Raw genomic sequence first — 15,854 nt, 5'->3', positions numbered from 1 at the left:
TTTAGGCACAGTTTTTTAAGGGTAGCGTTCCTTGGGTTTCCCAATTAAATTCTGCATTGGCCATTATACCACAATTGTATTTAATTGTCCTTAGGGAAAGATAGCTCGTTATGTGTTGTATTGGGTAATACAGTCATATAGTTAAATTTTATTGGAAAAAAAATAAGGTACAACACCGAAATAGTTTGAATTTTGCCCGAGCAATAATATCTACCACCCCTTCTGTTCTGTGGCACATCCCCCTCTTCCAAGAAGAGAAGAAAAAAGAGGGAGAAAGGGAAAGTATAACAGGTTTTGTGCTTGTTTAACCTTCACAGCCCTTAATCATGTAGTTAGTCAAGGAAAATTATCGAAAAAATTCGAACAATAAAAGATTTCAAAATTTTATTATGAAGAATTGGGTAAATGTTGCTACAATTGTACAGGTGTAAGAATAAGTACTTGGTAAGCAGGTATGGAGGGGTCAAAAATCTCATCCGTTTACAGAGCAACTAGAAATAAAAAAGAAAAACTATACTGGATTTTGTCTAGGGGATTAAAAAGGCAAGTTCTCCACTGCAGTCAGTAACCCATTAGCCATCCGTGATGCCACTGTGACTGCCCCAATTGCTTAACCTACAACCAAAAAAATGCAATTAAGTAGCAATCAAGCTAACTCTTAATGCATAAAAATAGAAGACCCAATACAACATATTAACCACCAGCCTATTCCCACAACTGCTAGTTATAATTATGGATCAGGATTAGAAATATTTTTAAACATATGCTAGATGTCTTAGTATCTTGAGCATGCACCAACACAAGCCACTTTTACCATTGGACACATGCCCATCCCTTGCTTCTAAGAACGCTATCAGTTGTGATGCCAGAATGTTTTAAATACTACCAGACAGTAAGACTGAGCATAAAGTGTTAGCTTTGGTTTCAATACTGGCCAGTTAACTCCAGAAGAATTTCTCTCATGGATGGTTGAAAAAAAGACATACGCTATATCAAGCTTTCAAGAGAGTGGCTGGCTCATGAATAAATATTATAATATCATTAAGAAATTAGAAGTACCATATTACTCTCGCTAATACATACCTTTCTTGACACTAATCCATTGGGAGGAAATTACCATTTCATTGACATATAAATTGAAGTTCTATATCTCCATTTAGTTTAATGAGGTAGTGTAATGAGTAACTTACCTGTAAGATGCAAATGTGCTATAACTGATGGTATGAAATTACACTCCCTCCGCCCTTTTCAAAAAAAAGCTTAAGCTATTCCTGGTATGAACATAAATCAATGGTTCACATATTTACATGGACAGCCTCTGTCAATCGAGAAAATAAAATGAGTTAGAGGTGAATGTAGAACAGTATGGTCAAATCATTTTTTTTTTTTCTTCAAATCAGAGTGCCACAAACCTTTAAGGAAAATAATCTGGAAATACTGTTCTGGTAGTTTACACGGTTATAACTGTAATTAACTTTCTGCTATAATTTTTTTTCTGACTTATTCTTGCTTGTATCTATCAACAACAAAGAGAAACTCATTCCCAACTACAATAAGAAACTATTGAAGACCACCTGCACATATGAAAAAATTCAAGTCAGAAAGAAACAAAAAATTGATGGAAAAGAAAGGAGTGATGTAAATAAAGTAGCCTACCTGAGACTGCCATTTCTTTTATGCTCTTTACATAATTTTTGAAGTGTCTGCAGGTAAACCAATATTGCAAAGTTCATGCACATGCTGGCAGCTCATCCTTAAGTTGTCTCCAAATAAAGTAAATATCAAATTGACAGGGCAGAAAAACTATATCTTCCTTAAAGAAGAGAGAAGCCCAACAGATTGCAAGTTCCGGTATAAAAATTCAAATACCCCACAGCTATTATATCTTGAACAACAATCCCCAAGGCTCATATATCCATATAAATCTAAAATCTCAGAATCATTTTGGCCAAAGACTTAATTGGTAACAGATCACTCTTCCTCAATTTGCCCCTTGTTCAATTCCGAAAGCAGATGCAGCCCCTTAAAAATACATTGAAGATGCCATTATTCATCTTGTATTTCAAACATGTACAGAGAGCACTAACTTCACAAGTTAGTGATGACCAGCCTCTCAACAGAACTATCATGCAGTGTGGCAGAGAGATCCAGGTCAAACCTCTTTTCTTTTTTCCTTAAAGGCTTATACACAGGATATACTAACCCAAATAACTTTCTTTCAGGGTCGAATTGTCTCCACAACAACTTTCGATTCCTTCAACGGCTAATGGTTTCCATTGCAAGCTTTACCAAACGTAGTAATCCCTCTACATCATGGAAGTTAAAATCAAGAGCCCTTTTAATGGAAGATATACTCTCCCCATTCTTGGTCTCACCCAAGCTTACATTAGCAGCTGCAAAAGCAATCCGTGATTTCCTTGAGGCTTCCATTGCATAATTTACATCTTGTGCCTGCATATAATCACATTTGATCATGTAATGCTCATATGTAATATAGTGCATGGTGTAGAACAGCATCCTAGTAGATATAATAGCCATTCTATTATAGGGAAGATCATAAATTATTAATATTTTATACACACAATCTGATTCATTAAAAAATATATATATATATATATATATTTTGATATGTACGTTATAAGTGTATCATAATGTTAGTCTTATCATATGATACAATGTACATATCTTATGATAGGGTGTATGTTATAAGAGTATCATAATGTTAGTCTTATCATATGATACAATGTACATATCTTATGATATGGTGTATGTATCAGCCAATTCACTCAACAAGCTTGATTTACATCACTTTTATTCTCCCTTTTTTTAATACTTTAAATTGTTTCTTAAAAAGAATCTAATTTAACTGTTAAAGTTGGGACATTAGAATGTTCATTGTTAGTTGCACATAGGATTTCTAAATTTAATATATACTTTACTGTACAATTAAAAATGGTTGAGAGGTCTCATAAAGGAAAAAAGGTAGAGAAGTGTAAAATTGGAACATGTTGTACACGTTATTATAAGTAGTAGAAGATACATAACATATATTTAAAGAGCAAAACATTATAAGTCATGTGATGTTATTAATCCAATGTGTATTATGTCATTGTCATCGTATAGATGTGTTTATAATATATATACACTTGGTTCAAATTACAATTGATGTAACTTTTAGCAATGTTACACCTTTGATTCTTTTTATTGAATTTGTATTTTGAAAAATTCACCATTGGATTACATTTTCTTCTTACACCCTCCATCATTGCCAAATTTTAAATCAATCAAAGATCAATAGCTATATCGTCTATAAAATTTTTAATTTTAAAGATTTTTGTAACTTAAAATTTTGCATAAAATATGAGTTTATGGATTAAATAGTAAATAGCATTTGATTAATTCATACATTAGCATGCGTGTTAAGAATAAAGAGAAAATGTAATTTAATGGTGGGATTTTCAAAATATTTATCCAATAAAAATTTATTAGGTTGTGTAACATCAAGAAAAAGTTATACATAACGTAGCTTCATCTTGACACACGCACACAGAATTGTGAAAAATGAAATTTTTTAATATTTTCTTTAATGAATTATCACATAATTGACAAAAAAGAGAGTAAAATGTCCAATATGAATCTCCAAAAGAATATAATAGACGCTAAAAATAATGAGTGAAAGGAGAAGGCAACATGAATGCTTTATTTTCATTATATATGTATATAATTATCCTATAAAAATAGGGATGGACCCAGGATTTCAAGTTAGGGGGCTGGAGTATAAGGAAAAAAAAAATGTGCTATGTTCACAACATTTTCACAACAAATCCTAGATAGTTAGTTGTACTGTCTCTAATTTGAACCCATTACTAAAATTACTTTTTTTACCCACCAATAATACCCAGTAACAACCTGCCACTGCAGCTTATATGTTGTTAAAATGTTGTGAACATAGTATTTCTAAAATAAAAATATTAAAAAATAAGCATCCATATCTTTTGGGCACTGAGGTTTTACATGAGTTTGGGTTGGACTAGATTGGGCTGATGATTTTGGCGGGGAGAGGGGCCAAGGTACACAGAAGAGGGGCCTAAATATATATATATATATATATTGCTGAAAATATGCCTAATATATATATATATATATATTTCATAAGCCCAGGGGGGCCAGGCCCCTTGGGCCCCCCCTGGGTCTGTTTCTGTATAAAAACTAAAAAGATATAACATTTTATTAATTTTAAATATGTCTGTGTATCTTTTTTTTTAATGACTAATTAAAATAATGTGTTTGTGCATCTTACGATACACATTGTAAAAAAATTAAAATTGATTCTTGATATAATTTATGATTTAAGAACCATAGGCAAGATTAAGCTATTAACTTGATCGTGGTTCAGATGCATGTTATGCTGTCCGTCCATGCAGCACTGGGCACATAGTGAACACACACAAAAACAGCAAGATGCTTTTGCATTGAGGGTAATGAATATTCTGCAACAATTAAATTTTATGCACAAGATTAATGTTCACTTACAAAACTAAGTAATCGTGTGAAGTTGATACGATTTCGTGCAGCAATGACATGGTTTCCAGCAACTTGGGGAGAACCAACGCCCTTGGACAAGGTAAGCTTGTCCACTGTGTTTGAGTTGTTTAAGTTGTCCAGATCAGAGGCAGATGAAGAAGGAGACTCACCTGAATAATGCAACAAGAGGAATGACATCAGGTAACAACAAGATGTTACTAAAAGTCTCCTTTAGCATCAGTTCAGTGAAATGTATAATGATTGAAAAAAGCTTGCTAAAGGAATAGAAAACAAGCATTTACATGACAAAAATAAATCCCCGGGGAGGGGGGGGGGGGGGGGGGGGGGGGGGTGTTGTTGTAATATAATAGTGATAGCTACAATTAGAGCAACCCTTGTGGCCCTTGACACAAGCTCTGTTTTCAAATGTGGAGTTTTAGGGAAGTAAAATAATGCATGTACCACTCCACCAATTAGACAAGCCAAATTTACAAAAAGTATTCTTGCCAAAAGAGAGTGGCTAGCAATGTGCCTTTATCAAATTGGATTTTTCAAGGATATTAGCCATTGGATCATTTATACTACTCTATCATAAAGTTACTCTAAATTGTGTGTGAAATATACTTCAAGTTGGGGAGAGCTTGGGATTTCAAGCTACAAGGAGCTCATAGCATAGTAACTTTAAGACATAAATAATAACCAACAGACAATTTATTTCCACAAATAACTGACAGCTTTAGTAGATCATGACATTAATTTAAATTACCAGAAGGAATCATTTGTAGAGCCGTCTGCAACTCAAGGCGATCTCTGCTTGCACTAGCATGTGAGAAATTTATTACCCTCATATAAGCCACCTCCATGCATTTGTAGGCCAGAGAAGCAGTAGCCATGTCTTTGGATTTCTCAAATTCATGGGCACAAAACCTATTTGATATAACAGATAATCAAAAGGACAGTGGCACAAAAACTCCAAATGCCCATCCAAATTCCACAAAAATCAACACATTTAGAACAAGATTAATAGTAAGACAACGAAGTTCCAGATAGCAGCAACATTATTTGCATCATCCAACTTAAAAAGGCAATAACCAAATGAAAAGACAGTTGAGAAAGCTTCACTAAGAATGAAGATATCCATAGAGATGAATCCCAAATTCTGAGAGACAATATCCTTAGTTTACAACATACCCCCAAAAACCTCACATCAAACTCCTCCTATATTGGGTCAGGTCCCAAATCTGACCCACAATCAGCATGGTGAGTGAACACATGCAAGGGATACAACTCAAAAAGGATGTGGTTCAAAATACCATGAATGACAAGGCTCAATCCATTAAGAATTTTTTTTAAGGCACAAAAAACTGACAAGGAAAAAGCCATGAACAGTTTTGACAAAGTTTGAGTGATGTCACAATCAAGGGAAGAGCCAGGAGGGGGATTACAAGGGGAGGAATAACTATATAAAATAAAGGGTAGGGGAAAAATAGGAAAATAAAGAAACAAGAGCATTATTGAAGATTAAAAAAAAAAAAAAATTTACTGTTACCTTTTAAAAGTGATAAAAAGAATGTAATCATCTATTCTTCATCATAAAAATTAGTATATAAGGAATAAAATATTATATACTAAAATCCAGAAATTAATTACATTTACAAGTAAAACTCTAAAGTTCAAAAGTTTTAGGCGTGTTTACACAGTTTAAAATTGTTATAGTTTGATCATTTTATGAGTTTTAACAGAAAGTCACTTGAGCCATACTTGAGGTCTATCTAATTACTAAAATCATTCCAAAATGGGAATTATAAGTGGTTTTTTACTTATGAAAAATTGCAACACAACTATCATATATAAAAAACCCCTAACAAATCAACACAATATAATGGATACACTATCATTTATGGATTTTCTGATATTAAAAATACTGTTTAATATTATTTTTTGATAATCAATATTTCCTTTTTCATCAATTCTGTAAGAGTTAAACCCTTGTGAGCCATTAGAATATCCAGACTCATTTATTCCCTTTGAATAGGGGATGTAGGAATATCTCTTGGATTTATTAGTCTAAGCAGGAGACAATATACTTTGACGTTATTGATTATTCTTTGATTTAAAGAATCATCCCATCTCAAAGGCACTTTGTTGTCCAAGTTGATCTTGAGCACCATACATACATGCATGCATATGCATGAGTATTTGCATATGCCTGTGTGCACCTAGAGACATACGTGAGTTATAAATTTGCCCCCCTAAAGTCATATATTGACTCCGTCACTAGTCAATGTTAGAATAACAGTTAAGTGATAATTTCACTCTTTTCTATTAGCTTAAGCTATTGTGACAACTAGTATTTAAGAAAGCGTCCTTAGTTCAAACTTTGTCTCCACTCTACCTCCCATTTAAAGTTTAAAATGCCCCATGTTGTGCCTTACATATTGAGGGAGAGTCTGATCCACACATGAAGAGAAGTGTTAATATAATGTTAAAAGTCACCATTTCCTATCAATTTAAGCTTTTGGGATAAATCAGTTAACCCAGGTTGGAATAGGCAATTTTGGGACAAATGGCATTTTATCAGTTACAAAGCATTAGGTTATGTGGCATATAAAACTTAGTTTAGGCAATTTGGTGTAGGTACTTTTGAATTCCTATCTGGGAATGAAAAAACAAGTACATACTCATAGTGTTCAAAATTCTATGTCCTGCTGCGAATATGTTTCTTAAACAATGACTGCAAATTGTAACTTTAATGATCAACATCAGAAAAGGAACACTCCAACTCCCCTCTCCCCACCCCCCCCCACCCCCGCGCCCAAAAAAAAAAAATGATAACTAGTAAATCCCAAATTCCATGCTTTATGTTTTGACTTACTCGCATAGTTTTGCAGTGGAGCTATACACTGGCTTTGATTGAATCATCTCGTTATGTTTGGAACTCTCACCGTTGCCAGATTCTAACAAAGAGGCTCCATAAAGAAACTTGAGGGCCGCCTCAAAGTAAAGTCTTGTGCTATCAAGATTTGACCCCGAGTTCTGCAAAAGATAACCAATACTACTAAGTGGGACAGCCTGGACAGGATAATGAGCAGTAATAGCTGAATTGGGCAAGGACAGTAAAAACCTTAAGGCGATCAGCCAAATGTTTTAGATCTTTAGCCTCTTTCAGAGCATTGGTAGCAGCCTGGCTGGAGGAATCTCTTCTAGCTGGACTAGGGGCGTCAAGTTCCCTGGTCTTCTGTCCATTGGATGTGGGATGTCTTGAACTGGTACGCTGAGTTCCATTCTGTTGATCAGCCTTTCTTATCTGTTTTTGCGACTTTAATGCATCATCACCTTCAACGGCATCAACTGTCAAAATATCTGCTCCATTTCCTTTGTGGGACCCAGTTACTGGTCTGGGACAACGATTAAGTGTCTCAATGTGAGGTCCTCCAGTGGGTGGTAATGGTAGTGACTTCCCTCTCCCAGAAGCTAGTCCAACTTGATCAGTTTTATCATAAGGGAACCTCTTCAAAGATCTTTCACCATCAGAGTCTTGCAGATGATTTTGCTTTGTTGTAGACAATGCATCCTGTCTGCATTTAGAATCTACTTTGTTATGTGAACCATCATGCTCTCCAAAATTTAACTGGCTCTCTCTTTTGCTGCTCTCACTTGGTAATTTTCCTGCAGAATCTTTCTTACTGACATATCTGTTATCAGTTTCATCAGACTTGACTCCAAACTTCTCCTGTAACTGGTTTTTACCATCCCTAGGTTTTACTTCATGGAAAGGTGAGTGATCTTGACAGTCACTGAGAGATTCAGAAATCTTGGACTTACCCACTTCAAATTCAGTTTTAGAACTTCGGTTTTTGTCCTTCATCCGTGAAGAGGACCCCTTTCCAGACTTCCTTGAACGAGACTCATTAGCATGAGGATGACTGTTGATCTGTCTTTCTTCATCATGGCATTGATTTGAAGACTGTGGTTTACTAGGATATGGATCATCGTGGCCTAAATTATGGACACCATCATTCATTAAATGGTTGTTTGTGATATCAGGAGAAGGCACAATATCAGCTCTAGCTCTATTACCTGATACGTGATTAGCCACTTTGAATGTTTTGTCCTTCCTTTCTGTCCCAGAACGATCACTCCCATCATCTTCACCATCTAAGCATCTTCTTGGACTACCTACAGCAGAGAGACCAGCATCCTGATGGTCATCTTTCCCCTTGAGACCCCTACTTGCTGATGTAAGCTTATCTGGATTAGAAATTCTCATAGGTGAAGAAGAAACTGATTCTACTGGTGAGCCTTTCAGTTCCTGGAAGCTGGATTTTGTTTTATGGGAACCAGAAACTTTAGAAGAGCTTGAAGTGGCTGCATTGGAAGGCTGTATAGATACCAAATCCCTCCTCAAAGAATCCATACCATCCAAGCTTCGCTGAGATAGATTGCTCCCTAGATCTTGCCCAATTTGCTGGTTCTTTGAATGACTACCTTTTTTGTCTGTTCTACCACTGTCCCTACTTGTACTGGACTCTTTCCCCTCAGACTTAGATACCCTGGCCTTCTTTTCCTTCCTGTAGTCATTTTCTTTGAACTCCCCCTTCACTTTCCTCTTTTTAGCATTTTCTCTAGTATCAGAGTTTCCCATTTCCAAGGATCCATTATCCAAGGAAACTGGAAGTTTGTGTTTTGGCTTTTTATTAGAAACATGTACCCTGTCATTTACATCATCCCTTGAGTCCTGATATGAAGAGTGCCCATTATATCGATGCTGATCCTTCTCAGATGATGTAGTAGGAAAACCACTACTTGAGCTAGGACCTGTTTTCCCTGTGGGCTCACTGTGGTCTGACATCCTGTCTTCATCATTAAGATGCATACCTTCACTCTTCAATTTTTTGGAAGCTCTAGAACTATCTTGATCACTATTATCCCTTCTGCTTTTCATCTTTAAATTCTTGGTATCACCTGTGTGCATGTTTTGACAAGAAGTTACTTACATAATAATAAATGATGACAAAGTAAACAACGACAAAAAAACCTCCTGGCTTCAAATACAATACCTCCATCAGAATAGTTGTCACATACTTTATGATTCTCTTTATGTTTTTTTACAGGTAAGTCACTGGACTTGCTTAGCTGTTGAAAATCAGGATCTCCCATCAGAGGAGATTGGTTAACATCATTTAGGCTCCTACCTTTCACCAACGCCTGCAAGTTTTTCTCCATCGAGTTTGACAATTGAGAGGGGCCATCTTTATATGTTGCATCTGATGTTTCTTTTAATCCATCTTTCTTCTTTCCACCAGAGGGCATAACATGCAAACCAATATTTTTGTGGTTTTGGTCAGGATGCCGAACATTAGCAAAGGTTACTCCAGCTATAGCTCCACCAGGATTCCTATGCAGATTAGTTTGACTTTCAGGAGCAGCTTGGTACAGTGCGACAAGAGCTTGTGTTGTTTCCGCCTCAGTAAAGGTACACCGATTCATATTCATTCCAGGCCTAAAAAAATTTGTAGTAGGTTAAGCACCAGAGAGAGAGAGAGAGAGAGAGAGAGAGAGTGAGTGAGAGAGAATCAAAATAATAGTGGAATAGAACTTACAGCCAGTCAAGCATGCTACATATCCACTTCTCAGGTAGGTCTTTAGGGCTTCTACCAAATGGAAGAAGCCGCCATGTTTGACACTTGTCACACATGACCCAAGTGTCTCGATCTATCACTGAAGGAGCCCCTGTTGCAGGAGCTATATCAGAAATGGGCCCATAGGATGGACCTACATTTGAAATTGAAATTGCTTTAGGATAAGCGTCTACTGTTGGTAGCTTCTCAAATTTCCTACCACTCGATCTTTCATCTGATGCATTTTTAATGGCAGTCACGTGATTCTCAACGGCCTCAAAGTCCTTATCTTCAGAAGGCAGTTCCAATGATTCCATTTGGTTATCTTCTTCTTCTGATCCCCCAAACAAATCTCTATATCTATCTCCAGCTCTTTCAAGATCCTTCTGTGATTTGAAGTCTTCCATTTCACTTTTAGATGTCAAATAGTCCACATGAGTGCTCTTTTTTATTTTGGGCACTGAAGAGGGAACCCTCAAGCTTACTTTTGGAACCTCAGTGGCTACGGTGCCATTACTTTGACTTCCCTTTGATTTCTTCTTACTCCCATTAGAAGGATGCTCCTTCTCAGGAGGCAATCTAATACTGTCTGGTTCATGGACAGTGGCCTTCTGATTAGCCTTCTCCTTGGAAGGATCCGAGAGTTTAGAGTTCAGAGCTTTTCTTCCCTTAGAAACATTTGAATCAGATTTTACAGAGTCGTAACTTTTCTCTCCATTGGAATGGGCAACTTTTTTAGAATATACTGAACTGTCATCAACTGAACTTGCTTTCTTATCTTCCCAAATCTTTCCAGCTGAACCCAGTTTCGACTTCTCAAACCACCCATCCTCTTGAGTGAATGTTGGCCCCAAAGTTTCCTCCTTTGCTGTATTAGAGAAGTCTTTGTCCCTTAGTACATCGTTATTGGCTACCCCTAACACATCAGAGTCCCTATCTTTACCTCTTGGTATGTCATCAACAACAGAATTTGAATTAGATAGAAGTGGAAGTTTTAGAGTATTACAAAGAAGTTCCTCATAATTCAATATGTCAACATCACGTTCCTTCCGTAATATAAATCCATTGCCCTTCTGAGCATCCTTACTATCGCCAATCTTCAATTCCACTGAAATATCATTCCGCTTCATAGAGTTCTTCTTCTTCTCTTCTATCACTGTCCCATCAACCTTTCCCGAATCAGACCCACTTGGTACCATGTTAGAATTTTCCGCACCACCCCTGATCACAGGCATATGTCTATAATCTTTCGTAAGCTTTTCCTTCATGGTCAGGTGAATCAGATCATGGGAAAGAGGTGATAATAGTAGATCCCCGTGCACTGGAAAGGATGTCATAATCTGTTTCAACACAATGAAACAAACACATTCTAATTTCTTTCATGCACATTATGGAAAAGAAAGTAGGGATGATAAATTACGGGGAGTCAGGGAGATTATTCACCTGAAGAATACTGGTGGGAGATTCGCATGGGCTATCTTGAGGCTCTCGGGACATCCCTTCACTTCCTGAAGGGCTGTCATTCAATGACGATGATGGTGAGACATCAAGACCAAGACCACTGTAGATTGCAGCATTTTTTTTTGTTGACAAGTTATCAGAACCCACTTTGATTCGAACCTTCAGTGTTTTCTGGTCTGATAAATTAGTAGATTTCTTGTTCTCAATTTCATATCTATGAGTGACATCCTCAGCACGAATCGATGGCATTCCAGCATCCTTTTTGACAGAGTCCTTCATTGATGGTGCCTTCAATAAAGGCAATGGTGTGGAACTAGTAGAAACTGGTACAAGTCTCACAGATTGAGGTGCACTTGAAGAAACTGAAGAGTTTTGATGGCTACCCTGTGTAGTGACTCAAAATTCTTAATTAGAAATTCTCAGATCAACAATAAACCAGTCATAAATTTCTCATTTAAATATAAAGAGATTACAAAAATTAAATGGTATAAATCATATGCTTAAAAATCTACCTCCAATAGTGAATTGTTGGGAGATCTAGCTGTGCCGTTGTTCTGAACTTTTGGAGGAGTCCTGGGATGAGACCAAACTGGAGATCGCTGATAGGTAGGTAAAAACGAGCCATACCCTCCAAATTTTGCCCCTGCCACAATTTCATAATTCCCAAATTATTGACGTCAGGGGACAATAAAAAATTAATGTTTCCATCAAGCTTGAGAGAGAGACAGAGAGTTCTGTTTTTCCTTGACTTACCCAAATTCTCCGCAGAAACCCCACCTTCAAAATCCTTTTGAAAATGTCCCAAAACATTTTGAAGTTTCTCACCCTTAAGAAAATAAAGAAGCTACATATTATACGATCCAAATATACATATGGGAAATAGAAAAACGAAAGATGAATCAAAAGACAGTGAAATTGGGCTTAACACATCATAAGAGCTTTAGATAGTTTGTAAAACTAGCAGCTATTACATTACTTCCTTAAAGAACTTACACTTCATGACCCTACAATTAATTAATTCTCTCTAAATCTCAAAATCTATATTCAGAAAGTTCCCATAATGCTGTCAAAGCTTCCACAGATAAATCTCAGTAAGCTTAAATACATATCCCTACAATTCCCTCTTATCTCCTTGTTATAAAGGACAGAACATGGATTTAATGATTCCAACATTCTTAAAGAGTACTCGAAAATACTACTTTCCCAGCTAACCAAAAATTTCATTGGAAAACCATTACTGACGAACTCAACTACTCAAGAGCTAAACCTTATCCTACCATGACCAATTACTTTTGCAGAAGAAGATTAAGTCTTTGCATTTACTGAACAACTTAAACAGCATTGCCATTGATAAAAATAAAAAAGGATACTTCGCTCTATAGTTGATCAAGCTGAATTCACAGAAGCCATATTTGCACTTCAACAAACAAACACTAAGTACTCATAATTTCCTATAATTTCCTTTTCCTTTCTTTTTCTGCTCTGACCATAGATTCTTAAATCCAACCACATTAAAAAACCAAGCACAATTTAAAGTAACAAAGTTGAGTGTCCAAAAAAAAAACCTTAAAAAACAATCAAAGTACACACACAATCCAATCAAAATCTACCGCTTGGATCTAACACTCACCAAATAAAGTCAAACACAACCAATCTAGTACCTCCAGAACATAACATAAAACAAAATATACCAAAAACTTGTAGGAAGCAAAAGAACATGTAAAAATCCTTACAATGTAAGAGAAAGCAACATCAGGGTCGATGCTTGGATCGTATTCTTCATTGTCGTTTCTGTAAGAACAAGCCTCCCCTTCTTCAAGCTCAGTCTCCTCCATCTCTCTCCCACCACCAAACCTTAACTCTAGCCCCTTCCTTGCATCCCCAACAGAAATCATTCACCAAAAAAAAAAAAAAACCAGAAAGAAAAAACTTAAAATTCAAACCCTCAAACTGAGAGCTCCATCCTCACAACCTCACATCCAATTCCAAAACTCTCTCCGACCCATTTCACAGAACCAAAAACCCACCAAAACCCACCAAGGATTCCCTCTAAAACAATCAAACTCAACCCCGATCACAAATCACACCCTCCTTAAAAAAATACAAATTTAACAACTTTGAATAATTCAATTCTTGAAAATAAACCAAAGATCAAAACTACTCAATTTAAAAACCCAATAAAAAATATCTATCTCCCTCTTTTCCTTTGCTTTCAACGCTTCCAGCTTTGAGATCGTTTAGCTGGAATCGAATTTCATAGACTCTCCCTCTCTCTCTCTCTCTCTCTCCTCTCTCTCTCTGGTTTTGGTGTAAACAGCAGCCTTGTTTTTTTTATTAATTTAATTTTATTATATATATATTTTTTCACTCTTTCTCTTTGTAGGAAAATTATTTCTACAGAGAATTGGACCGATCTTAGCCAGAATGGACAGAGTAAACAAAGTATATTTGTGGGAATATATTTTTAGGATTACTATTTTAGCCCCCCTCTACTTTTATGTTTTTTTTTTTTTTTTCAACAGTGTCCTGTCTGAGAATTGTAAGGATTTGATAACATTAACCGCTTTCTATGGCGCGTGTTACACGCGCTATTATTCTCCTATTTGTTTGGGCTAAAGGATAATCAATAATTATAAGCTGGTATAAATGCAAGATTCTTATAGGCTCTGTGTATATGATTAGATGGTAAAATTTCTTTGGTGGGTTTGTTGGAGTTTTATTCCTGTTGGACTAATAAATGGCTTTGGCTAAAAGTACTTATAACATTTTTACTTTATTTTCACTACAAATTTTAGATGGCAGGTTATTATTGACGGTTATTGACAAGTAGGAAAATAATTTCAGTGGTGAATTCAAATAAAAACTAATAACAACTAGCTACATAATAGCATTTGTTGTGAAAGTGTTTTGAAAATATTGTGTATAGCATTTCTCTAATACAAATAATTTGACTTTTTTTTGGCTTTTTCCTATTTTTGCTGAGAATGAATAATAGTTGGAATTAAATGATCAGTATTATTCTTATCCCCCTAGTGGTCATGGACTCACTCCTAAGGGTTTGGAAGGTAGAGGTTCCAGGTTCAAATCCCGCAATGGGAAGCGCTTGGGAAATTACTTCATACTCTCAATTCATGCTCATTAGCACTCTTGATGGGGTTGAATGTACAGTTATGACTCATCTAGATTCTCTGCTCCCGCAGGCTTGGACCCATCAAGTAGAGTGTCACTATGATTATGCCCAAGTGGAAGACGCTAACTCAGGTTGCTCTATTTTACCCAATTTTCTTTAATAAAAAAAAGTATTATTCTTATCCCAATAAAATTTAGGATATTCTCAAGTAAGTATCAAGTCTATTACCATATATGAGCTAACTTTAGTTTTTTTTTTTTTTTTTTTTTAAAGTTTTTATTATCATTAAAATCAACAATAACGTAACTGAAAAAAAAAAAAAAAAATCAACAATAACGTGTACTATACATTTCCAACAAAAGTATTGGAAGTGCAACGTTTATAAATCGTAACAGCATCATAAATAACAAACTGACTAGCTTAATGGTGGCCCAATTTAGCTAAGAATGGTGAAGCTAGCTAGTATCAAAGATTCAAAATATCAATGAAGTTGACTTATCAACATTTTCTGTCATCAACCATGAGATTCAACAAACCAACCGCAACAACAAAAAAACCATGAGATTCAACAAATGTTAGCTAAAGTGAGGGGTTTCCAACAAGTAGATTACCTTCTATATATGTGCACAACAAACAACTATTCAACTGTCTATTTCCATGTTTAGGTACGGTCCATCTCAGAGACCCCACGACTCTGTCCTTTTACACATGCATTCCTTACAACTACTTAGACAATCCCTTTAACCCTTTGATCTCAATCTTCTAGAATTAACCTTCCCTTGCACACAATCTAAGATTTCCCAAGAGGAGCTATTCTAATTGAGGTTGGACCAGCCAAAGGTTTCAAATTTTGTGGTTTTCTAGCAACAAATAATACTTCAACAATAATACAATATTCCACACTTTTTATTGAGGCAAACTGAAACAAGGTTTTGGGGTAGGGTGACTTTGGTTGAGAATATTGTTGGTTGTGGACCTGTGGTTACACCAAAGTGTCCAAATACTAACATAGAGAACACTATGACTACATTGACTAGTTTTAAACTTTTAATATTAAAATTTTACTCGTATATGAGTTCCATCTACTCACATTCTTTACTTAAAATAAAATTTATTAT

General features: G+C 35.8%; 1 protein-coding gene across 4 annotated transcripts; it reads right to left on the bottom strand.

The window, feature by feature from the left end:
• Positions 1 to 358: 358 nt before the first annotated feature.
• Positions 359 to 13,981, bottom strand: LOC126709283 (cysteine-tryptophan domain-containing zinc finger protein 7-like). 4 transcript variants are annotated; one of them, XM_050409459.1, is made up of 15 exons: positions 13,340 to 13,981; positions 12,360 to 12,432; positions 12,119 to 12,249; positions 11,589 to 11,990; positions 10,128 to 11,485; positions 9,585 to 10,027; positions 8,605 to 9,489; positions 7,649 to 8,523; positions 7,400 to 7,560; positions 5,291 to 5,451; positions 4,534 to 4,694; positions 1,657 to 2,451; positions 1,413 to 1,574; positions 1,191 to 1,318; positions 359 to 615 (listed from the first exon to the last, which is right to left on the bottom strand). In XM_050409459.1, exons 1-12 carry the CDS (start codon positions 13,499 to 13,501, stop codon positions 2,257 to 2,259), a joined length of 5,007 nt encoding a protein of 1,668 aa, XP_050265416.1. In that variant the 5' UTR covers positions 13,502 to 13,981; the 3' UTR covers positions 359 to 615; positions 1,191 to 1,318; positions 1,413 to 1,574; positions 1,657 to 2,256. The 4 variants fall into 4 exon arrangements, with proteins under 4 accessions (XP_050265416.1, XP_050265417.1, XP_050265418.1 ...); XM_050409460.1 differs by having other exon boundaries at positions 7,649 to 9,489; positions 10,128 to 10,257; positions 10,366 to 11,485; positions 13,340 to 13,980; XM_050409461.1 differs by having other exon boundaries at positions 7,649 to 9,489; positions 9,720 to 10,027.
• Positions 13,982 to 15,854: the final 1,873 nt, after the last annotated feature.

The sequence above is a fragment of the Quercus robur genome, chromosome 12 (genome assembly GCF_932294415.1).
Source record: "Quercus robur chromosome 12, dhQueRobu3.1, whole genome shotgun sequence".
NCBI classification, from domain to species: Eukaryota; Viridiplantae; Streptophyta; class Magnoliopsida; order Fagales; family Fagaceae; genus Quercus; species Quercus robur.
This window is presented reverse-complemented; position numbering and strand designations above follow the sequence as displayed.

Excerpts from the sequence above, each read along its gene's own strand:
- LOC126709283 (XM_050409458.1), bottom strand. The coding sequence starts at position 13,501 with ATGATTTCTGTTGGGGATGCAAGGAAGGGGCTAGAGTTAAGGTTTGGT. Across the intron at positions 12,433-13,339 it reads ATGTTGCTTTCTCTTACATT|GGTGAGAAACTTCAAAATGT; the intron begins GTAAGGATTTTT and ends TATTTTCTTAAG. Across the intron at positions 9,490-9,584 it reads TGACAACTATTCTGATGGAG|GTGATACCAAGAATTTAAAG; the intron begins GTATTGTATTTG and ends ACATGCACACAG.